Source organism: Lampetra fluviatilis, chromosome 4 (assembly GCF_964198595.1).
Source record: "Lampetra fluviatilis chromosome 4, kcLamFluv1.1, whole genome shotgun sequence".
Lineage (NCBI taxonomy): Eukaryota > Metazoa > Chordata > Hyperoartia > Petromyzontiformes > Petromyzontidae > Lampetra > Lampetra fluviatilis.
In genome coordinates this window covers 14,323,459-14,347,553 of record NC_136278.1, presented here as the reverse complement: position 1 = coordinate 14,347,553, position 24,095 = coordinate 14,323,459, and the positions used below count along the sequence as shown (strand labels likewise).

The following is a 24,095-nucleotide window of genomic DNA, read 5'->3' as shown; positions in this document are numbered from 1 at the left end:
TAAAATATCTAAGTATAAATTTTATCTTAGTCAAGGAGACAAAAACTATACTCTTGGGTTCTTTCGGTAAAGTCACGTAGGTAAAAAATAAAATAAATCACGACGTTTCGGGTGCAACACCAGCGCCCTGATGACGGACACTTGTGTTGCGCCAGAAACGTCGTGATATATTTTATTTTATACCTACGTGACTTTACCGAAAGAACCAAAGAGTATGGATTCCTGCAGTCATGAAAGCTTCAAATCAAGATTGAGACAAAAATTGTCTTTATATACCTACCCACACCCCACACACACCGGCGACCTTCAACTCATTGCGAAGACACTGCCCTTGACTGCCACTAACCCCATGTGACCTCACTCCAGCCAATCACAGCGATGTTGCTTGTGCATGAAGAGGAAATGCTCGGTAATTTTTTAATGAAGTGGCGAGCACGTGCCACACCCAAACACATGGTTATGTTTCTTCGTTGCAACCCATTGTAAGCAGGGCAACGCGGACATGAAGGATGTCGCAAGCGTTGTTATAGCAGCGGAATGTCTGTTTGACTTGAGCGGTAGTGACGTGTCTCCAGATGCGCTGTGGTGCCCGTATCTGCTGCCCCCGCGTGCCGGCCTGGCGCTGAAGGCCATCCTGCTGCACCAGCCGTGGGACTGCCGGCACACGCTGCAGATCGACGACATGTCTGTCCCAGCTCACACCACACATTCTTGCACGGACACCTGCACACACACACACGCATCCACAAAGACAAAGATCCCTTTAGAGCCTTATCAGACTTTTTTGGGAAATTGCTCTTATTGAACACCTATGAAGGCTGGCACAGTACACGAGAGTGTGGGTGGCCAGCACCACGCCCAGCCGCCTTTGTCTCCCCCTTGACTATGTTTACTCACCACACCGGTACTTATTTGAGGCTGAGTCGACTCTAGGGGAGGCCCAGGAACGGTTCAGATGATTGACACTGGTGTTGGCTGTGAGCATGAATGGCACTCGGGTTACTGGGTTCGTAGTGCAGTGTACACTACCGCTCCCCCCTATGCATACCCACGTACACATACGCACAGGCAAAACTTACCCCATTTAGTGTTATAGACATGTTAGCTGAGCAGCATGGTGTCTGTGCCCGTGTGCAGAGACTACCAGGAGCATGTGGACGTGAAGCGCCTCTTGCAGGAGCAGCTGGACGCTTTGTCCAAGTGAGTGCCGCGCAGGGCGTGCGTGAGCGACCGGGCCCTGTGCAGCAGGACGGCTGCTAGGCTCCTGGTCGCACGGCGCAGTTGCTACTGCTGCTGCGCTGTGGATGAGTTAAAGCAGCAATCAGTGCAGCGTTGTGAGCGCACTGCGGAGAGAGCGGAGGAGTTTGTCTGAGCGAGTGGTGTTTGCGGTGTGAGTGGAGCACGGTCAGGATACTGCTTTTGATCTGGTACTACTAGGTTTTGCCTTGTGGCTTGAGGTCAATGAGGCACAACCATAGAGGCATCTTGGATGGAAGAGCCAACAGACAAGTCATTGGGAAGCTATTTCCAAGTAACTACAGTGTCATGAATCTCGTTGGTTTTTCTTACTGGTTACTCATCAGTCAATTGCTCAAGTTCAGAGGTAATTAACTTTGCTGTCATAATAATTCTAATTATTTCCTTATTTATCTAGGAGAACCATATTGCGTCATCCAACGCTTGTTTTAGAGGGTCTTGCATTGGGTTTTTATTTTAAGATGTTTTCAAGTAATTAATGACTTGTGTTTAATCAAGTGGGGGGAAATTGGAGCGCCCGGATAAAACCCACGTGCGCGCGGGGGCAACACTCCATACTGATGGAAACAGATGCCGATGAGTCCACTCGGTGTACTGCCTTCTCCTGACGAGCCAGGGTATGTCACCTTGATTCCATGGGAAGGAAGTTCACAACATTTGTGCAATCCACCAACCCTCGCCTCCACAGTGTTGGATTACAGACCACTTGGATAGCCACAACCGCCTGGCTCATGGTGTAAAGTTCGAGGTGTGAAATTACTCAGCTGATATTATTAGTGCCGAGTGTACTTCCAAATGCATGAACCCGGGCTATAGAGTTACATGAGTCGTGTTTCCAGTCCTAGGGTGAAACGTGGTATTTACTTGAGTAATATGCTGCCGAAGGTAACACGACTGGGCAAATGCGTCAGGTGACGGGTTTTGATATATCCTGTCAAATGACATATACAGTGAATTATCGGAAGTGAATGTGGTTAGGAAAACAGTCTTCAAGACCATGAAACCTCAAGGCCAAGATCTATTGAATTACAGAATAAGTATGATTATGTATTCTTCATCAGTATTCTCTTGACTTTCCATTATTCTTATCTCAACATCAAACCTGTTTCGCTCAAACCTAACCTAAATTGAACCTAAACCTCAGCTTAAAACCAAAATCTTCTCCAGACCGAATTGGTCTAGAATGATTCTGATCTACAGCAGCCATACGTAGCCAACCGTGCTAATCGGAGGTGCTAATATTAACAGGACCCTGCGGGGTGGGCTGGTAGGAATAATACTTAGTACCGGTACAGGGATATCGACCGGGTATAGAGGAGTTAAAGAAAAAATTATCGTGCACAAATAAGACGATTAAATGTATCTCGTCTCTTGTGTTAATAAGCCTCCCGCACGAGGCCTCGCGAAGCCTGCCGCACTAGGCCTCGCGAAGCCTACTGCACTAGGCCTCGCGAAGCCTTCTGCACTAGGCCTCGCGAAGCCTCTGCAGTAGGCCTCTCGAAGCCGCGCTTTTCGTGCACAAATAAGGCGATTAAATGTATCTCGTCTCTGTTAATAAGCCTCCCGCACTAGGCCTCGCGAAGCCTGCCGCACTAGGCCTCGCGAAGCCTACCGCACTAGGCCTCGCGAAGCCTTCTCTGCAGTAGACTAAGCGAAGCCTTCTGCACTAGGCCTCGCGAAGCCTCTGCACTAGGCCTCGCGAAGCGGCGCTTTTCGTGCACAAATAAGGCGATTAAATGTATCTCGTCTCTGTGTTAATAAGCCTGCCGCACTAGGCCTCGCGAAGCCTGCCGCACTAGGCCTCGCGCCGTGCTTTTCGTGCACAAATAAGGCGATTAAATGTATCTCGTCTCTGTGTTAATAAATGTTTCTTGTCTCTGTGTTAAAAAAACGTGCTGCGTTTCAGTAAAGTAATTTTTTTTTTAAATAAACGTGCTGCGTTTCATCTCTGTGTTAATAAGCCTGCCGCACTAGGCCTCGTGAAGCCTGCTGCACTAGGCCTCGCGCCGTGCTTTTCGTGCACAAATAAGGCGATTAAATGTATCTCGTCTCTGTGTTAATAAATGTATCTTGTCTCTGTGTTAAAAAAAACGTGCTGCGTTTCAGTAAAGTAAATTTGAAGCGAAGTTTAAAGTTTCGCCGTGAGGCGCCGGAAGCGACGGCCATCTTGTTTAATTCACAGATCGCAGGGGGAGCGGGCGGCCATCTTGTCGGACAGGGTCATGCCAAGTGTTTGCAGTAGGGGGCGATGTTGATACACGGAGCGGGCGGCCATCTTGTCGGACAGGGTCATGCCAAGTGTTTGCAGTAGGGGGCGATGTTGATACACGGACGGACGGACGGACGGACACATTAATCTATTGGTGGTCTGGTCCACTTCGTTTCTACCAGTATAAGTTTGTACCGTCTGAGTGTTGTTCATCCCGAGTTGTTCATGACTATAATTGAACGCGATAATTTATAAAAAACAACTCATTAAAAGGCACAATGTATCTGACATTTGTGATTTACACTCACAACAGCCCCACGCACTCCCTATAATACCTCCAGCGTCTAGAGATGAATTAGAGTTTTGCCTCTCCCGTATTAAACCAATGTATCATTGCGTTATAGTTTCATATCGTGTGTCTGTGTGTGGGCTACAGTTATCTTGCTATGTGAAGGGGGGTGGTGACGAATCGTCTCGGCTCTTCACTGGCATGGCTACTGGTGAAGCCGAGGTTTTGCAAGTCGTGCCGTGTCGCGTGTGTCGCGCACATCGCACAGTGTAGCGCATGTCGTGCAGCGTCGCGCGGTGTCATGCACGTCGCGCAGTGTAGCGCAGTGTAGCGCAGTGTAGCGCAGTGTAGCGTCGTGTCGCGTCGTGTCGCGCAGTGTCGCGCACGTCATACAGTGTCGCCCGTGTCGCGCACGTTGCGCAGTGTCTCACAGATGCTGTGGTAATGTTGGGGCCAGATGGGTTAGCGTGGGGCATGAGTGGATCGTGTCGAGGGAGGACGGGCGACGGATCTGCACTTGTTATTTTACAGTCATCACGTCGCGCTTTTGCTGCATGTGTCTCCCTGCGTCCACAGCGATTACAAGAGTCTGCTGCTGAACCCCAACTTCTCCCTCCTGCAGAGGTGTCTCCTGACGGCCCGGTGAGTGGGCGTGCGACTGCATAGACACTGACACAAAGGGCAGTGCCTCGAGATGTGAATTTGGCCGTTGTCTGTTTGCAACATATTTTTGGTGCAGCTGTGCAAAGCGTCCCATGGCAGGCTTATTAATTGTGTGTCTACACAACGGGGATTAGGGACACAAACGATTGAGCGATTACGTTTAGCCCCACACTGCTGGGGTAAGTGCTGTTGGTGAGCACCTAATAAGGGTGGGATGGCATACGAGGAGGTGATGTGGCCACCAACAGGCTTTCCCTGACCACTTTGACTGCTTTTCTTATGCTCATATACCACACCTGGTACTCATTTTCGGCAGATTCAACCTCGGGGAGGCCCACATGTGGTTCGCTCTTGTCCTTCCCCCGCAACTGCTATTAGCGCGGTTGGCTGTGTACAGTGCAAAAGAAGTTCAACATACATACATATAAAACGCACGCGATCGGTGGCACTCGTGTATATGTGTCGCTTGCTATAAGTGCCTACCCATCCGTGTTTATGCTCTATGGCGGGGGGGATCTGTGTGTCTGCCGCCAGTCTGTTTGGGGACGAGTCGGAGCTGCACTTCTGGACGGTGGCCGGGTTCTACCTGCAGCACCACAAGCGCACGGTGGGGCTGGCGGGGCCCAGCGGCGACGGCCTCGACGTCTGCTACGATCTGCTCTGCGACAATGCCTACTTCCAGGTGCCCGCAGAGGAGGCCGCATGGCGCCGCGCGTCTCTCCGCCCCGACGCGTGCCCATGCATGGTGACCGCCTGATTCCTGGCGTGAGTTACGGTTACGGCAAGTCTGCGTGTGTGCGTGCGTGTGTGTTTGCGGTTTAGAGGTGGCAGCTGGAGAGGGTCGGCTTGCAGGAAGCCAAGCGCGCGACGTACGCGCACACTAACAAGTGTGCCGACAAACTGCTGCTGCTGGGACAGGTGCGCCCGCACGCCTGCGCCCACCACGTTACGATGCGCGTTGCCATCCGTCGCGCTCGATCGCATCGCCAACCCTCTGTGCATCTTTCCTCACCTTGAGTCCTTGTAACCCACCACGGAACAAGTTTGCGTGATTACCAACCGTCGGGTGCGTGCGTTGTGTGGTGGCCAAATTTGCATATCCATAAAGAGAAAGGACTGGAGTTGAGAACCACTCCTCTCAAGCGGCACCCTCTACCGGCTGTTCCCTCTCTTTGCTATGTGATGCAACTGCACATGGGGATGTGCAGGTGTGTACGAGCACGCGTGTGCGTGTACGTGAGAGTGCATGTGTGTCTGTGCACGCGTCAGACGGAGCGCGCGGTGCAGCTGCTGCTGGAGACGAGTGCGGAGAACGCGGCCTACCACAGCGACTCGCTCAAGGCCTGCCTCGTGAGCACGCTGCCCGCCTGCGGAGCTGCGCAGAGCACCATCAAGCTCGTCGCCACCAACATGATCGCCAGTGGCAAGCTTTCGGGTACCGCATGTACTGCGCATGCTCGCACGACAAAGAGCGTCTCTTGGGACCGGTGGTGTCTCTTGCAACTGGTGGTATCACGGCCTGTTGCCGCTGTGCGTACGTGTATGTGCAGAAGGTGTGCAGCTGCTGTGTCTCATTGACAAGGCGGCCGACGCGTGCCGATACCTGCAGACGTACGGCCAGTGGAACCAAGCGGCCTGGCTCGCAAAGGTGCCCACCATGTTCCACCCACCACACTCCACGTGCCACGTGCCACCTGCCACGTGCCATCCGCCACGCTCCACTAGTCCACCTCATTTGCTGCACTTGTGCATACTCACTCACACGAGTGCTTCTGGGCTCACGTGGACAAAACAAGCATGCATCTACAAAATACATTACATGTGTGTGCGCGTGCGTGAAGATGATTGTGTACTTGTGAAGCTGTGCGCGCGCGCGCGTACATGCTCGCGAACACGTGTGTATACCCATTTCGTTGTGTGCTTGTGAACGTTTGCACGTGTATGTGTTAGAGAATGTGTGCATGTGCGTGGGTCAGTGAGTGCCCATACGCTGTTGAATGCGGGTATGTTTGTGTGCTCATGAATGCATGAATGCATGCATATGCGTGCATGTGAATTTATGCGTTACTGTGTGTGTACTGAACACTTGCGTGTGTGCGTGCGTGCAGGTGGGGAGTGCTAGTGTAGTGGTTAACGCACTGTGCTCACGGTCCTAGGCCTCCCCTAGGTCGACTCAACCTAAAATTAGTACCTTGTGCGGTGTCTAAAAATCGGCACTAGGGAGACAAAGGTGTGGTGCTGGCCACCCACCCTCTTGTGTGCCGTGTCGGCCTTCATAGGTGCTCGCTAACAACACTTGTCCAAACAGTTAAGGCTATACGGGGGATCTTTACCTTTGTGAGTGCAGGTGCGGCTGGGCCAGGAGGAGTGTGGGGAGGTGCTGAAGCGCTGGGCCGATCACCTCTGCTCTCCGCACGTCAACCAGAAGTCACGCGCGATCCTCGTGCTGCTGTCGCTTGGCTGCTTCCAGCGCGTGCTGGACATGCTGCACAGGTGCGAGCACCAAGTACAGGTAGTCCCCGACTTACGATGGAGATGCGTTACGACGATCCCATCGTAAGTCGAAAATATCGTAAGTCGAAAATGGCCTCGCCTACCCAGGAGTCTTATAGAATGGTGATAATTTAGCAAAACGGAGCAATTTACAGTACCGTACTGTATAAACTAAATACTGTATGTATTTATTAATTACAATACATGCTTTTTTCACTAAAATTGGGCTTTGAAACACAAAAAAACACAGAAAAAAATACACGCGCTAACACCGTGACAACTTAACTCCGTCGACCGCTGGTGAGAGTGAGGCATCACACAAGGCGGGAGATGCGTACATCCCGGCAGCGTCCCAACGTACAGTATCGTACCTCGTACGCTGCTGCGTTTACCTGCGAAATGTAAAATATTTCACAATTTTGTCAAATCGCTATCGCCATCGTAAGATCGAAATATCGTAAGTCGGGGACTACCTATACACAACAACAACCGCCATTTGCCATTAAGTGGCGGTAACATCACCACGGCGCTTGTGCCAGGTGCCATGGGTTGACTAACTGAGATGATTGGCCAATGCGCCACCTGTGCCCCCTACTGTGCCAACTTTCTGTGTTTTAGCCGCCTGGCACTCCACTCGTTGTTGTGAGCATCACTTCTCTGCCCTCCATTGTTGCTGGAGGGCAACTGCTTCCAACTGCCCAGTAGCATCCTTCATGAGCCTCCTCCACAGAGGCCGATCTTGACACTTCTGGTACCAGTCATCCACTCAGCTCCACATACTGTACCACATCACTCCATCTCCTCTCTTGCCTGTGCCGTGCCCATTTAGCCCCCTCTATTTGGCCGAACAAAAGCAGTTTCGGGATGCGGTGGCTGGACATGCGGGCCACATGACCTAGCCAACGCAGTTTTGCCTGCCGGAGAAGCTCACCGATGGGACGTTATCTAGATGTTTCAAGGATTTGTGAGCTTCCCACACAATCCTACCTGGTTAAACCCTGGATGGATCGTAGGCAGGCCATGTTTTTAACCGGCGAAGATGTCCCATTAGAGGGGTCCACGTTTTGCAAGTATATGACCATGACCGAGAAGACCCGAAGCTTCGTGTGGAGGCAGCTTTCACGCAGCATTATGCAGACGATAAAAGATAATGCCACTCAACTGATTTGGAGTGACACCTCTACTGTCAAACCGGAGCTGGTCATAAGCACACTACCCAGGTATGTAAAGCTCTCCCACTTTCTCCACAACTGCCCCATCACAAATGGGGAGTTGAGGGGTGGAGTGTTGTGATGGCACAACATATCCAGGCAGGTGCTTAGTTTTGATGGGGCTGATGGTAAGGCCCCACCTCTTAGTGGCATGCTCCGTGTCTAGCAGCAGCGCCTTCAACTCCTCCTCTGAGTGAGCAGCAATCTCCAGATCATCAGCATATGTAACATGGTTGACCAATAGGGATCTATCCCTCAACCACACCCAGGCATCGATCAGCCTCACATTGTATCTGTACCAGATGGAGACTCCTTCGGTACAGCCATGGAAGGCTTCACGAACTACGTGGTCAATAAAGATGTTAAATAATGTGGGAGCCAGCGGACATCCCTGTTGTACCCCAAGGTGAACAGGGAATGGCTTTGACTCTTGGCCACGTAGCTTTATCTGGGCCTGCCCACCATCGTGAACGTCATTAATGATTGTGAGCAGAGAGTCAGGGACTCAGAGCCCAGGCCTATTCATGGTATCATGGTCCTTGTCCAGGTCGATAAACCAGAGATGTAGGTCCTGTTGGAATTCCCTTCACCTCTGCTGCAGCAAACGGACAGAAAATATGGCATCTTTGCAGGACGCCCTGGCCTGAAACCACATTGGGGCTCTGCAAGCCTCTCCTCAGCATGCCTGGCAAGTCGATGTTGACTAATCCCTGCCAGGACCTTTCTCGGCACACTGAGTAAGGAGCTGCTCCTGTAGTTGTTACAGGGCATCCTTTCAATCCTGCGGAAACCCATCCAGTGGTCCAGACTGTTATTATAATGTAATTTAGGGCAGGCTTCACACAAAAATGGAACCCTCCTTCAGCAGTTTGCTTGAGTTCGCTTGGGAAATAATGTCTACCCGCCACTCTTCCTGATCATAACATACCAACACACACATATACACGCACGCACACACACACACAGGCATGCATAGCAACATATCTCATGCGTGTGCCCCCCACCATGCCTCTGTCCCCGCTCTCTCGGTCGCAGCATGCGCTACTTCGACCGGGCGGCGCTCTTCCTGGAGGCGTGCGTGCAGGCCGGGGTGCTCGCGGACCCAACCGATGCCACTCATATCCTTCTCCAGCTGAGCCGGCGCCGGGCACTGAGGGAATGGAAGCTGTTGCTCAGTGGCTGTGGATTGGGGTCAGTCAGGACTGATGGATATCAACTATTAAACTCTATCCAATTTTTACTTTGCCAGGTCAGGCCCACTGAGCTATATAGCTCTTTTGCAGAAGCGATCTGGCCACAAATTAGAGCTCAACGGAAGTGGCTTTTCATGTGGAAATCTATGGGAGACAAATATTCTAAACTCATGGTTCTCAATGTGGAGGGAAAACCGGAGGACCCGGAGAGACACACGCAAACTCCAAATATGCAGCATTTGTCAGGGTTGGGATCAACCCCACGGTAGTTAACATCTCGCTACCCCAGATGGTGCATGTGGTTGATTGTGAGGTTTCACTCAAAAGGAAAATTCACGGAGTGTGATGCACTCCAATACTAACTAGAATCTGTAAATGAACAGTTATGCAGTGCTAGAACAGAATCGGTGACGTTGCAGTGCCCTCATGACCCATGGGCTGATTTATTAAAATGTTACAATTTTGAGGAACAAAATGGAATTTAATATAAATGTGAGAGAAACACAGACGCAGCTCACGATGATTGGCAGCAGGAGCACATCTGATGATTAATTGTGGCCTCATCACATCCACACCATCCACACCATCCTCCACAACTTCATGACAGTTGTGTTTGATGAAGAAGACTTCCATTTTGTTACTATATTGAACCTGTGAGATGCTTGTGATTGACGTATCCCACTTTGAATCACGCATCACATTCGATTAGCATCACACCCGGCACCTGATTAGTGCGGTTGGCCATATACGGTGTGAAAGAAGAACATACATCCTATAAAATTATTGAACCTAGGAGGAGCAGAGACTTGGTTGTGTGTGATGGACCAGAGCTTCAAGATATTATCCCCCGTTGGAAGAGATTGACATCCAGATGATCCAAAATAACACGATCTGATACTTTCCGGACAATTTTCTTCCTCGTGTGGAAGAGGTAACCATCCAATGGCTGGACTTCAGCCTCTAATGGCGCTGATGTGGTCATCCAATGGGGAAATGTGGCCGCTGGAAGCTTAATCGCGTTGAGAGGATTGTTGATCCACATGGTAAATAGAGGAAACAGCACCGCCTAAACAGCACGTGGCGTATAAAAGGTTGAGGGGTAATTCCTCCCTTGCACCTGAGAGTGGTGATGAGGGCCACGTGCATTTACGCCACTCCTGCTCTGCCACAGCGCCCTGTTATCGTACACATCTCGTTAGAAATTGGCGCGTCCTGGCAAGAGCTGGGGTCACGGCCGTGGTTGTGGTCGCAGTTGTGGTTGAGGACGGGCTGCACGGTGCATGACTGCGTGACTGCACCAAGAGCCAAACTAAACGAGGGGTCGGTGGGACGTGCGTAAAGCAGTTTTATAGGGGCAAATGCAAAAATCTCCCCCGTATTGCCTGAACAGACTGTTGAGGCAAGTGCTTTTAGAGAGCACCTGTACAAGCTGGCATTGGACACGAGGTGGGGGGTGACCAGCACCACGCCCAGCTGCCTCTGTCTCCCTAATGGTGATGTTTTCCCACCGTACCAGGTACTTATTTTGAGTCTGAGTTGACCTAAGGGGAAGCCCAGGACCGGTTCAGATAATTGTCGCTGTTGTTGGCTGTGAGGGGAAATCAAACTCGGGTTGCCGGGTTTGTAGTGCAGTGCGCTAACTGCTATGCCACCGCTCTCCACAGAGGCAGTCCTCTGTTCGGATCTAAAACATTTGCATGCCGAGCGTTTACATCCGTCAGTGTAGAATGATAGGAGGATGAAATGGAGAGAGTGAACCTGTCAACGTGCCAGGCCGTCTGGGCCAGCATCTCAGATCAGCACTGTGCCACACGCTGGACTCACCCTCGCACGTGCTCAAGTAGCCTGCACTGCCTCTTGCATTGTTTTACAGACGCACGCTTTCTATTTGGCTCGAGATTGTGCTATTTTTTCTTAAGGGTTCCCGCTTGCTAAGGTGTGCCATTGCCTGTCGTTTGGGAGGTGTTGTGTTGTGTATGGAAGACTGTTATGTTAAAAACACAAAGGGACACAAATGTGACACTCAGTGAGCAGAAACGCCATATTGAATATCCACAAGAATGGTTCAGCTATTTGCTTGGCGTTTTGCTGCTGACAATTGTGAAATGGGAAAATTTAAGCTTTGAAGGTGAACGGCTATTTCGTCATTAGGTCAGCTGCTGCTTCTGCTGCTGCTCCGTGTGGGTTTGTGTTTGTGCTTCCCTTGGCCTGCAAGGCACTACGTGTTTTGCTGTGATGCCACGAGGTCTAATTGAGTCCCCGTCACTCTGCTGGTTTACTTGATTGACAAATCCATTGTAATTTGTATTTACCTGCTCAAAAGGTAGTCCAACTCCCCCTGGGCACTGAATACACACACCCTGTAAGTACACACACATCCACAAGCATATGCACGCACGGTATGCACACCAGCTCTTGGCCGTGGACGCGCAGGCACAGACGCATGCACACTCACGCTAGTGAGTAAAGCAGAAACGTGTCGGCACGTCCGACACTGTTGGTCGATCCGAACGTCGCTCATCCACTGTCATCATCCGCACACTGGTCCGGTCTCGACACGTCTTCTTGCATGTGACACAGTGCAGTTCTCAACTCGTAGGCCGCGGGCTGCTGGTGGGCCACAATTCTGTGGGAAGTGGTCCATGGAACTGGTTCAGATCTTTTCACAAAGTACAATAATTTGTGCTGCATGATGGTCCACATCTGTTGGGAATCGCTGGCATAGTGAATGGCATCTTAAGAATCTCTGTTTGTATTTCAGAGCCATGCGACGGCTTCAGCTGAGGCTGAATGAATCGCTGTTGTTGCCTCCATTGAACTTGCGTAGCACGGTCTCGCTCACAGCAGACAGCAGCAAGGCTGCGTACAGCCACTGGGTGTGGTGTTCACACCGCAAATACCACACGGTGCTTCTCCACTGGCTGAGGAGATGTAACAACATTTCTGAGCTTGCTCGCGTAAGCAGCCCACGGATATAGCAAAATACCTGTGAGCTCATCACGCGGGCAAGCCCAGACAAAGCGATGACGAGCGTAGTAGAGAAGTCAACACGAGAGTTCAAAGCCAGCGTAGGCGAACTTGCAAGGGGGTCCCATGTTTCGCCTTCTTGGCATTATTGTCGCTGAACGGACCCAACGCTTTGAAGTGACAGCTTCCACCGCACAGTGTTTCACAGGTGACTAATTCAACTTCCAGATCCGTTCAAAGAGAACAGAGATTTTTGCAGCCAGAGGCCTGAGCTAGGAGCAGTCGACTCAGTGTCACTCGAGGAGAAGGGACTCAGCGGAGGATGCCATGGTGCTGCATGCGGATGCAGGAAAGGGGTTTTTCTCGTCATAAAAATGCAAAAGCACGATTTCCTGGACAGAACAAATTCAGAAACCTCACCTCGGAATGGACCACATTCACCGGGTCATTGCTAAATGTGTGGTTAAATAGCAAGATTAAATAGGAATAATAATGGGGTGTTTCATTTCACTGAGAAGAAAGGAAGATCTTGATGTTTTAACCAACTGGCCCCTAGGGAGGTTTAGATAGTCTTAAACGTGCTGGAGAGGACAGGTGGAGTTGATTTAATACTATGGATATGGTCCTATGTTAATGCGTGATGTGGTTCAATGAACTATGTCTGCAGGCAAATGTTTACATTTACAGGCTTTCCTGTGAACAGAGAGCAGATGGAGATTCCTACGGAATGGCCCTGTAGACGATCAAAACATGTCCAATAGCCGGCTTTGACTCTGGTTTGCTTCCATGGTAGAGGGTCCTGAAGGTCCGTATTAGAAGTGGGCATTCACAAGCACAGAAGACTGAAAGCCTGGATTATTGGTGTCGTGGGATGATCTGTGATCTCCCTCGCCTTGTATACAGCAGGTCGTGGGTTCGATCACAACCCTGATGCCTGTATATTTGGAGTTTGCATGTTTTCCCTGTGGTAGCGTGGATTTTTCTCCAGGTCCTCCGTTTTTTTCCTCCACATTTCAAAACATGCGTTTAGAGTATTTGGCTGGTATAAGTTTCCACATGATAAACCGCTTCGTTGAGCTATCATTCATGGGCAGGTCGCATCTGAAAAAGAGATATTTAGCTCAGTGGGCCTTACCTGGTAAAAATAAAAAAAGTTTTAGTTTTTTTTTAAGTTTAGGACTTCCCTTTGGAATTCCTTTCAGCTGTAGCGGCTGCCCACTTTGCTGCCCTAGGTTGCCCACGTAGCAGTATTTACAAATTATCTCCACAACCTTTCCTCGCACGTAGAGGCGACACCCTTTTAGTTGCTGCAATCTGCACCATCCCCTCTCAGAGTGGAACCTCTTGTAAAGCCTTTCCCATGGATATGTGGGTTGGGCAGTTGCCTCTGCAAGGAATTTGAATGGGTCTCGTATTTAATTAATTACCTGATGAGTTTCCTGTGAGCAGCTCCACCTCAGGGTTTCTATAAATTAGAGTTTGGCTACAAGATGGAGTAGTTGGTACTGTTATTTCATGGCTGACTTTTAGGCATTGTCGTTAAAAGCATTTTTACGTGCAAAGGTCACGTCCCCTGCCATTATTCCTGCGCGAGAGAACCAGGAGGCCAGAGCCGCCTCCATTATCCATCATGATTTTACTGCGTTGGTCGGACCTTTCAGGCCAACTGGCTAAAAACAACCTCTCCCTCTATGGCATTGCACGACACAAACAGCACATACTTGCCTAACAGGGGGCTAAACTGAGGTGAAGGATGAATTGCCAACACGACATACGCACACACACATGCACTTACATGAGCGTGTAATTGTACAATCCCACACACAGCGGAGCACAAACAAGCAGTGTGTACTTGCACTTTGCTGTCACCAAGGTTCTTCTGCTCGAGGCATGAGTGTAACAGCATTTGCCCTATACCTCCTGCAGAGTCTATGGCCATGGTGTTTTTATGCCGGCTGTGCCAGGAGCGGTAGGTTCGGCCACGGCTGAGTTGATGGCTGTGAGGTGATGTCTCGGTAGGAGTGGGCATTTATGATACATAGATACACGTGTTTAAAGCACTCTGCACAGTTTTATAAGATTCCGGGGCATGGGAAAGTGGGCTGAAGCAGCGCCAACAATTACCACAGCTGTAGCATTATATTGGGATGTTTGGCCAAGTCCATGAATGAGCATTTATTAACACGATGGTTATGGCTCGGGAGGGTGGCTGTGAGTTGCCTCTTGCCAGCCCGTGGTGTTTTTCCTGACCCGCGTGTGTGCGCGCGCCTCGCTGCACGGCCCCTGACGGAGTCGGTGTGCGCGGAGTATGGCCGCTACCTGCGCTCGCTGGGCCTGGGCAGCGCGGCCGCCGAGTACGCGGCACGTGGCGGCCCCGCCGGCGTCGAGATCCTGGCCCAGCTCGCGCCGTCTCGGGAGGCGGAGACACCGGACTCCAACAAGACGAGCGGCCTCGAGCCCGACAAAGCGGCGCCGCATGTGCCGGGGACGTTGGGCTCGTCGTGCATGGTAGAAGCGTAGGGCTTGCCGACTCCGGGGGCCCCCCGGGGTGCCGACCGCAGGTGGGGGGGGGGGGGGGGGGCGCGCTTGGGAAGGATAGAGACCGCATTCGCGGGGCCCAACGCAGCAAGCGCAGGACTCTTCGATAAGACGGCGTGCGGGGGGCCCCATGGCGCCAGCGTGCGGCACGCAACACTGCACCAGAGGCGCAGCGTCGGAGCGCCTTTCACGAATCCATTCCGTGGGGCTTGTGGCACGAAGAGTTGCAAAGGAACAACGGACTGTAACGAGTGGACCGTTAGCAGACACTTTCTTGAGAGTGCTCTTTATTAAAAACCATATGAAACATTGAGGCTATAATTTGCAATGGAGATATGGGGAAATGCAGATGCACGGATAAGGGTTGAAAAACCTTTAAATCTAACACACCGACACCCTAAAATGATTTTATGTGACGATGTATTTGATACAAACACAAGGTACAATATAATTGATGTACACATTGCTTTGGCCAAAGTGGCCCTGGAATGTGGCTGTGGACAGACCTATTGGAGAGGACTGATGGTAGCGTTTAGGTGCGCAATGCAGAATCATTTTTGGATTAAGCCTGAAACATGAGCAGTTATCACCGATTGCATCGAGTCCATTCTGTTTTGTGTCACACGTTTGGCCCCACTATGAAATGGGAACACAGCCGACACGTGTTTAAAGGTTCCATCGGCAGGGAGTAAAACCCCAGCTGAGGGGCAGCGCACACCAAAGCGTGTCGCTCGGTCCCTGTCCTCCAGCTGATACCACCAAAAGGAGTGGGGGACCCCTTGAGCTGCTCGTGGGTCTGTGGGCCACGCTGCCCTGGGCGCGGGGTGACATCGCGAGGCGCGACGCGAGGATGATGTGCGAGAGGAGCTCTGCTGTACTAGGATACGTGTCGGATCGTCCGGTGCAAACACGTGACTCCACAGCATGGGATGTATTTACCGATGTTATCATTATCTTAAGAAAATGAGACAAAAGCATTCCTTCTTAAAATTCCGAATGCACACATTCATTTGTGCAAAGCTTGGCTTGCATTGACATGAGCACGCTCTGAACAGATCTGGTCTAGAGCGGTAAGCTGTGTGGACCGTGTAATCCAGCCCCAAGACACAGGTGATGGCACCAGCCAACCTCTTGATGATCAGACTCGCATGCCTGTGTCGTCCAGGTTCAGAGCGGACATTGGTAGTATTTGAGGTGGCAACATTCAATTGGTACACATTACGTAACAATGCAAATAAAGTTAACGTTATGATCACTTTTCAAATCGGTTTAACGATGTTTTTTTTGTGGTTAAAATGTTTTTCCATTTCACGTGATGCGGAACGTTAAATATGTGGACTACCAAATTATTATCGGACTTCATGTAGCGGCCTCTTGCCAACAGCAGCTGTCTGCGGGAGCAGCCGCTGTGTTATTTGCTGCCGTGACGTGTGCACCTGCAGATACGCGATGCAGACCACCGATGTGCACACACAGGTGAACGACTGGCAGCAGCCGACCTCGAGGTGGATCAGCTGTTCCTCCTGGATTAGAGTACAATACTGTATGGACACGCTGAACACTTTATAAAGCGACGTTTAAGTGTTCCTGCCGAACGTAACTGTACTCAAAGCTGTTGTTGCTGTGATGATGTGATGATGTGCTGTTCTAAATAAACTCGACGTGATTTGCATTGTTGGCAAAGGCGTTTTCAGCTGCACGTTTGACACCGATTTATTTTGTAAATGTGATTCGGGATGAAATGTTCTCATTTAGGGATTTTTTTTTGTTATACTTAATGTTTTAAGAACAAAACGTTTAAACAGTTTCTGGATAATTCCTTTTGGCTGTAAAATCAAAAACAAGAACACCTCATTGAAAATCGTGAACTTACATTTGAAAGCTGTAGAAAGTATTTTTTGCTTTAATCAGCCTCGGCCAAAAAATTCCTGCACATTTTTAAATAAAGAGGCAAAAAAAGATTGTACATTTTTTTATTACAAAGCAATTACATCTAGACAAGTTACATCCAGCAAGTTAGAAATAATGCTGACTGAACAAAAACGTGGTAATGTTACCATATGTAAAATGTGGTGGTCATATTTTAATTAATACCTTGACCATAGACAATTCAAGTTTCGTGTCAACAGTGAAGACACTTAGGCTATAGGGCCAAGGACAGAATAGTTCTCATCAATAATCCATCAAAATTCGGACCCTCGGTGGTCTGATAATGAAACCTGTCAGTTAAACTGGTCTTCTCTTCCAACAAACTTTCTGCCTGGCCATCCTAGTCGGCAAAGCTCTTCTAAAAATAATCCAAACAAACCTGGAATGTCTTTTATCTACTCCACCACGCCTTCCGACCGCGCGCGCGCGTGTTTTAGTCTCTCACTGCAATAATATGATAATTATAAACATGTAAAGTGGGGCTGGATTCATGTCATGTGCAAAAATGGACCAATAAATTAAGATATCTGTCAGGGAGAGTAACCAATACACGTTGGAGTACGTGTACATAGGGCAGCCAATGAAAACAGTGACAGACCAGAGCAGGTTGGGGTGCTTTGAACCGTTGGACTTGATAAAAGCAACATTCCAATGTCTCTAAGAAGTTGCTTAATCAGTGGACATTGGAGCCATTAAATCGGCCTTGTGTTGTGCAGGAGATAAATAAGACCGTGAGATATGACAATGACTTGAGGCATTCATCCAGCAGTGGATAACGCATGGCTGATAACCATGATGACTCCACCATCAACAACGTCTTGTTTGGCATACTCGTTTATGGTCAAATTAATTGGTGGCCAAAACTGATTTGATTAATTGGTGGCCGTATATTTTCAAGTTTAAACGTATTCCCTTTGTAATGGTATTTTCGAGGTTTGTATAATTGACATGTGCAGACATATCCTGCATGTACATATGGATGTGTAATATTTATCCCGTAAATTTCATACCATCATCCCATTGTGGAAATATCAAAAAATTTGCTTTCAATTTTCTTTCGTTGCCCATGACATGGGATGGGATGGTGTGGGGCGGTGCAGTGGCCAGCAGCAGGCAAAGGGACCAATAGGATGAAAGTGGAGGGAAGGTAACCTGGGGTTACCTGAATTAAAATGAGGGAAGCTGGCTTCAATGCACAGTGCCTGTGATATATCAATTCGTATGAGCTGTCACTTTGCTTTTATGCATTCTTTAAGCCGTGTATCCACAATGTATCGCGTATATACAAAAGCGTGACTGAAGTTCCATGTATGTGTTGGCAGACAAGTATGTCTAATGGGTTGTGAACTCAATACCATTGAAAATAGGTAAATGCAGGGCACAACTTTATCCGGAGCTCTAGGGCTGAGCCTTAGAACATGATTTCCGTGCAACCTGACAGTGCAATTGTCTGACAATGAAAGGAAATATTGATCAAAGTTATTCTGCACTGCAATAAGATATTGGACTTAACACAAGATGCATAAGGAGACATTTGAAACAATAAAAAGGTAATTTTAGCACGTTAATATCCCAATAAGCTACATCATGCGTTGATGGCGTGTGCGAACTGGAATACAGCGTCAAGGTTATTTTTACTTGAAAGCATTTAGCAATACGTCTTCAACGCATCTCTGAAAATATTCAGATGGAAGGGAAGAAGTTGCCTTGATTCATTTTCCGTGGAGGTAACTTTATACCGGGGTTAGTCGGGCAATAACCACCACACGTACCAAGCCGAGGTGGCAGTGAGGGTGCTAGGAAGTAGAGGGTCTTGTGGAAGGTGATGTGTGTGTGAGTAAAGGCTCGGCCAGGCAGGCTGTGTCAGACAAGGAGGAAAAGGGGAGACAGCTGCATCCCTTAAAAGAGGCCTGATCGCAGTGGACTACTAACACCATGCTGGTTTTATGGGCAGTGCGTTCCACCACGCAGCCGACTGCAGAATCACATTCGTGCCGCCTGCTTAAAATTAGACCTGCCTCGACAGTCGTAGCAGCCCTTGAAATGAAAATCTTTACGTACATGCCAATGGAAAGGAGTGGCCACAACATGCGTGGCACGCAGTTGTAAGTGCCATCCAAACGTGGCCCTCTGTGACTGATGGCCCTTGCGCGCACCAGAGTGTGTGCTGTGCAAACACTACCGTTTAGTTCAGTAGTGCTGGGCGGCGAAACGCGCACGGCTTCGAGACATGCGCCGCATTCCACTTTGCTTACAGCCGCGGCCCATGCGGAGACGGAGACCTTTTAAAACAAAGCGCTCCCACCTCCCGTCACGTTGACTTGAGAAATACGGTGGCGATGTGCGCGCGCGTTGGCACGCGAGTTTTTCAAACTGCGGTGAATGCGCTCGCTACTGAAGCAGCAGAGATTCTTCTCTCGGCTTTGTTGGATACAAACTCCGTTCGTAGCCGCGGACAGGTGTCCGCCTGCCGCAGCAAAGGCTCCTTCACCGCCACTCCAGACACCAGCTCCCAAAGCACACACCGCTGCTGCGACTCGTCCAACGTGCACCGAATACAATAGAATGAGGTTATTACGGTTTAAAAGTACGGCACTGTATTTGTATTTGGACTTTATTCAAAAGGCACCTTAAGGTGATGATTAGCTTTAGACCACCTGTCTTTTGAAGACACCATAAATATTAACCCATTCAACTTCTCCAGGGCCGTCCATGATTGGGGGTGCGGGGCCCGGGGCAAACTACACACCCTGGTGGGCCCCTCCCTCGGCGCCTTCAAACTCAACCAGAAGTGTTCCATCTGGCACCGTGACGTTGAATCGCGGGGACCCCCCCCAAAGCGCGGGGCCTGGGGTGGTCGCCCCTCGGGAGGGCTCTGAACTTTTTTTCTCAAAGAAGCAAACACAATCTATACATTAAATATACATTCTAAATGCATTGCCAAATATATATTTCCAAAAACGGATACATTTTTGTGTTCGTAGAAAGAATAGCTAAACTAATATTTTTTACCGAACAATGTGGGAACTGCATCACTCTTCTTGCCAGCAATTGAATAAATGTAACATTGCAGATGTTTGATTTTTTTTTTATATATAGAATACGATAATCCTCACTTAACGCTTGGTGTCCACACGCGTTTTCGCTATAACGCGATTCTTCCATTCGTCACATTACCTGCGGGGCCGTCCATAAATGACGTCACGCGATTTTGGACGATTTTTGCCCCCCCCCCCTCGTCACACGGCGTCACAAAAAGTCGGACCCCCCCTCAAATATGACGTCACAAAGCTCTGCCTTCAAATAGCTTTAAACTATTGTCATTGTAGTGCGTATTTAATATGGCGCTGCACTCTGATGTTGTAGGAGAAACTTTTATTAAAAAGTCAATTTAATTAATTAGAACATGTTGTCTATATTTATTTAAAGTTGCGCATTTGATGTGACGTCACATTTCTCAACCCCCCCCCCCCCTCGTCACAAATGTCTGACCCCCCCCCCCCCCCTAGGTGCGTGACGTAATTTATGGACGGCCCCTCTACGGGGAAATTGTTTTCGCTTATCGCGGCACTTTTCAGGAACGAACCTACTGGGCTAAACGAGGACTCGCTGTATAAATCAACGCCAATGCTAAAGATAAGTTACCACTTCATAGCATGTCATGGTCGTGTATAAGATCCACACAATAATTCTTAGTTTTAATGTTTCATTATTTTCTTGGATATTTGTGAATTCCTTTTCTAGCATTTTGAGAAAGCCCCAGAGGAATGTATGCCAGGTGGATCGTAGTATTATTATTATTGATCGATAAGTCGTAACAACGTGTCCAGAATGGCTTCTGCTGCATCCTTCCATGTGTTTGAGAGGCTAAATGATGACGTGCTGCTGCTGTTCCAGCACTGAGTGGAGGAGGTTGGGCACAGCAGTCGAATATCCTCCTGCGTGATGAGTCGAGGTGCTGGAGGTGTGTGGGGAAGCTTTGATGAAGGCGGAGTGGCGACTGGAGACGGGGCATGTGGAGCGTCGATATGCGGAGCGAGTGGGGCTGATGGGCTCGAGAAAACTATGGGGATGAGGGAAGATGTTGGGGAAGTGAGTGCAGCAGGGTAATAAGTAAGGAGGGTGTGAGGGAGGAAGTGATTGACTAATCCAGTGGGGTCGGATAGGAGCTGAGTGTTGGGGTTGGGTGAGTTGTGGAAAGGATGGGGAGAGCGGTGGGACCTTTGATGTGCGAGGCGGGAACGGAGGATCGAGGCAGGAGTGGAGCAGGGACGTGCGGTCAGGGGAGGCAGGGGAGGCAGAGCCTCACCTGTCATACTCCAATGAAAACATCTGTTACGAAAAGTAAAAAAAAAAATCTAATAAAATAAATATTAAGATGTTTCCACTGATCTGTATTATAAATGTCATTTCTGTACGATTCCAATAATTTTTATGGTAAAAATCGATAAATTTGCGGAGCTCCGCTGCAAATACAGGAAGAGACGAGAGGTGAGGCAGCGACGAGCTCAGCCTCCCCTCTGATTGCGCAACCCCTCAGTAACTGGATGGAGCGCGGGCAATAAGCGCGTGCCTGCTACTATCTCAGTATGTCACCAATGTAATGTTTGTAGACCCCTTCATTTAATGTCCTCGCCTTCCATACTCCAGGTAACTTATTTCACGTATGTGTATAAAGATATTGAGGCTCGCTGGTCTCGTCATGAAACTGCAATGAAAAAGCACCAGGGGAGGCAGCTATCACATCTGCCTCACTGAGGGGGACGTGTCTAACACGCCGACCTCATTGAGGCCACGCCCCCTCAGTGAAACCACGCCCCCTCAGTGTGTGAATCTGGCTCTGACACGAGCCAGTGCCTCCCCAGCCATTGACCTCACCGCACGCCACTGGAGTGGAGAGATGCGATTCCTCTTCTCGCCTATGGCAGCAGCAATGTGTTAAAGAGCTGCATGCCAATGTCGATGTCTGCCAGGTACGAGAGGGCCTCAGGGTTAGAGAGTTCGTGTAGTTTTGCTGTTCATCTAAGCGCAGACCACAGTGATTTTCAATATGGGCCATAGTTGGGGTTACATGGCCAAAATCGCATCTATGAACAAGTACGCATTGGCTTGTTGATGATATGATGCGGTTGATGGCTGTTTCAATGTCATTGAGGAATGTCAAGGCCTGGAGGTGGGATTTTTGGGTCTCGAATGAGGCGTTGATTGTGGACGTCCGCGTGGGTCCGCTCTGATGGTCACTGCAGCGCGACCCCAGGAGGGATGGGATCGGGAATTGCGTCGGGGTCAAGGATGAAGACGGATGAAGGCAGAATGAGCGCGGTGGCCGCCGTCACCACGCTCTGGGCCGTAAGGGGCCCGGCCTGCAGGCTCCCCTCACCACCCACGCAGCCAGCTCAGCAGCGTCTGCCAAACACAATCCACAAGTGGGCACGGATTATTGTAATGACACCGCAATGTCCCTTCACTCCCACCGTAGAGATGTGATGTTACGTGGTGCGTGCCGACTGTTGGAAGGTGGCGATGGGGACGCCGCCCCCCTCTCCTGATGTGAGAGGCCGCGTCCCAAACATCTGGAACCCAGAACTTGGCGGCCACGACAACCCCTGCCTGGCTGCCTGCCCCGACACATGGACGCCGCGGGGTGCCCTTCTTCACCTGAGTACCGTCGGTCGCTGCTCGGACGCGCGGTGAGGGTGGAGGGAGGCCGCTCTCCCGGCCGGCCACTCGCTCCCCCTGCTGGGTTCGGGAGGGCGGTCCCGTCTAGCGGCGTGACGAGAGGTCGGCCCCTGGGGCAGGGAGACAAAGGCGGCTGGGAGTGCGTGCTGGCAGTGATTACAACAGCTTCTCGCGTGTGACCCCCCCCCCCCCTTGACTGCAGCTAAGAGGAGCTCGCTGCCCCCCCCCTCTGCCCCCCCCCCTGACCCCCTCCCCCCCCGGCCCCCCCCCCTGGCCCCCTCCCCCTCCGGCCCCCCCCCCCCTGGCCCCCTCCCCCCCCGGCCCCCCCCCCTGGCCCCCTCCCCCCCCCGGCCCCCCCCCCTGGCCCCCTCCCCCCCCGGCCCCCTCCCCCCCCCCATGGCCCCCTCCCCCCCCCCCTGGCCCCCTCCCCCCCCCTGGCCCCCTTTCCCCCCCCTGGCCCCCTCCCCCCCCTGGCCCCCTCCCCCTCCTGGCCCCCCCCCCCCGCTCTGCTCGTCCTCCCGTCCCGCTCGCTCCTCTCCCCATGCCGCGCTCCTCCTGCGGGTCTGTCGCCAGGTTGTCAGGGCGCCTCTCATCCCAACGCTCCTCCTCCTCCAGCGCAGTCTCCTCCTCACATCGAGGGCCCCTCCTCCTCCTCTCCTCCTCCCCTCCTCCTCTCCTCCTCCCCTCCTCCTGCTCCTCCTCCCCTCCTCCTGCTTCTCACATTCTCGGTTTAACATCCACGGCAGTCGCCTCCCCGCGCTCCCCGCTGCCGGCTCCGGGCTCCTTCAGCCGCCGACTCCGCCGAGCGAGGCGGGGCCATGGACGCGGCCTCAGCCACCGCCAGCGGCAGCAGCAGCAGCCACAGGTGGGAAGAGACGCGCAACTCCCCCCACCACCATCACCACCACCCTCGTCCTCCTCTCTCTCCTCGTCTCTCGCAACTTCGTCTCACGTCGTCTCCCACTGTCTCCGAATGTTATTGCGAGTGCGCCATGGTGAGACTACGGCATGCGGTGAGAGTTTGTGGGGTGGTGTGTGGTGAGTGTGTGGTGTGAGGTGAGTGTGTGGTGTGTGGTGGTGTGTGGTGAGTGTGGTGAGTGTGTGGTGTGCGTTGTGGTGAGTGGTGAGTGTGTGTGGTGTGTGGTGAGTGTGTATGGTGGTGTGTGGTGTGTGTGGTGAGTGTGTGGTGTGTGTGTGGGAGTGTGTGGTGAATGTGTGGTGAGTGTGTGGTGAATGTGTGGTGAGTGTGTGGTGAATGTGTTGGGAGTGTGTGGTGAATGTGTGGTGAGTGTGTGGTGAGTGTGTGATGAATGTGTTGGGAGTGTGTGGTGAATGTGTGGTGAGTGTGTGGGGTGTGTGATTGGGAGTGGTGTGTGAGTGTGTGGGGTGAGTGATGTAAGGTGAGTGTGTGTATGATGGGAGTGGTGTATGAGTGTGTGGGGTGAGTGATGTAAGGTGAGTGTGTGTATGATGGGAGTGGTGTGTGAGTGTGTGGGGTGAGTGATGTGGGGTGAGTGTGTGTATGATGGGAGTGGTGTGTGAGTGTGTGTGTGGGGTGAGTGATGTAAGGTGAGTGTGTGTATGATGGGAGTGGTGTGTGAGTGTGTGGGGTGAGTGATGTAAGGTGAGTGTGTGTATGATGGGAGTGATGTGTGAGTGTGTGGGGT

At 50.9% G+C, this 24,095-nt stretch overlaps 2 protein-coding genes across 4 annotated transcripts in view; both read left to right on the top strand.

The window, feature by feature from the left end:
• Positions 1-16,519, top strand: part of WDR11 (WD repeat domain 11) — a 41,133-nt gene extending 24,614 nt beyond the window's left edge. For both annotated transcript variants that reach the window (XM_078855625.1, XM_078855624.1), the window contains exons 20-29: positions 576-684; positions 1,138-1,200; positions 4,332-4,397; positions 4,953-5,100; positions 5,241-5,336; positions 5,688-5,853; positions 5,969-6,066; positions 6,766-6,911; positions 9,158-9,240; positions 14,561-16,519. In XM_078855625.1, the coding sequence (XP_078711751.1) occupies positions 576-684; positions 1,138-1,200; positions 4,332-4,397; positions 4,953-5,100; positions 5,241-5,336; positions 5,688-5,853; positions 5,969-6,066; positions 6,766-6,911; positions 9,158-9,240; positions 14,561-14,802 (1,217 nt within the window). In that variant the 3' untranslated portion in view covers positions 14,803-16,519. The remainder of the gene's footprint in view (positions 1-575; positions 685-1,137; positions 1,201-4,331; positions 4,398-4,952; positions 5,101-5,240; positions 5,337-5,687; positions 5,854-5,968; positions 6,067-6,765; positions 6,912-9,157; positions 9,241-14,560) is intronic.
• Positions 16,520-23,152: 6,633 nt separating this feature from the next.
• LOC144931587 (protein Shroom3-like) overlaps positions 23,153-24,095 on the top strand; it is a 65,767-nt gene continuing 64,824 nt past the window's right edge. For both annotated transcript variants that reach the window (XM_078855622.1, XM_078855621.1), the window contains exon 1: positions 23,153-23,293. In XM_078855622.1, coding sequence (XP_078711748.1) covers positions 23,247-23,293 — 47 coding nt within the window. In that variant the 5' untranslated portion in view covers positions 23,153-23,246. The remainder of the gene's footprint in view (positions 23,294-24,095) is intronic.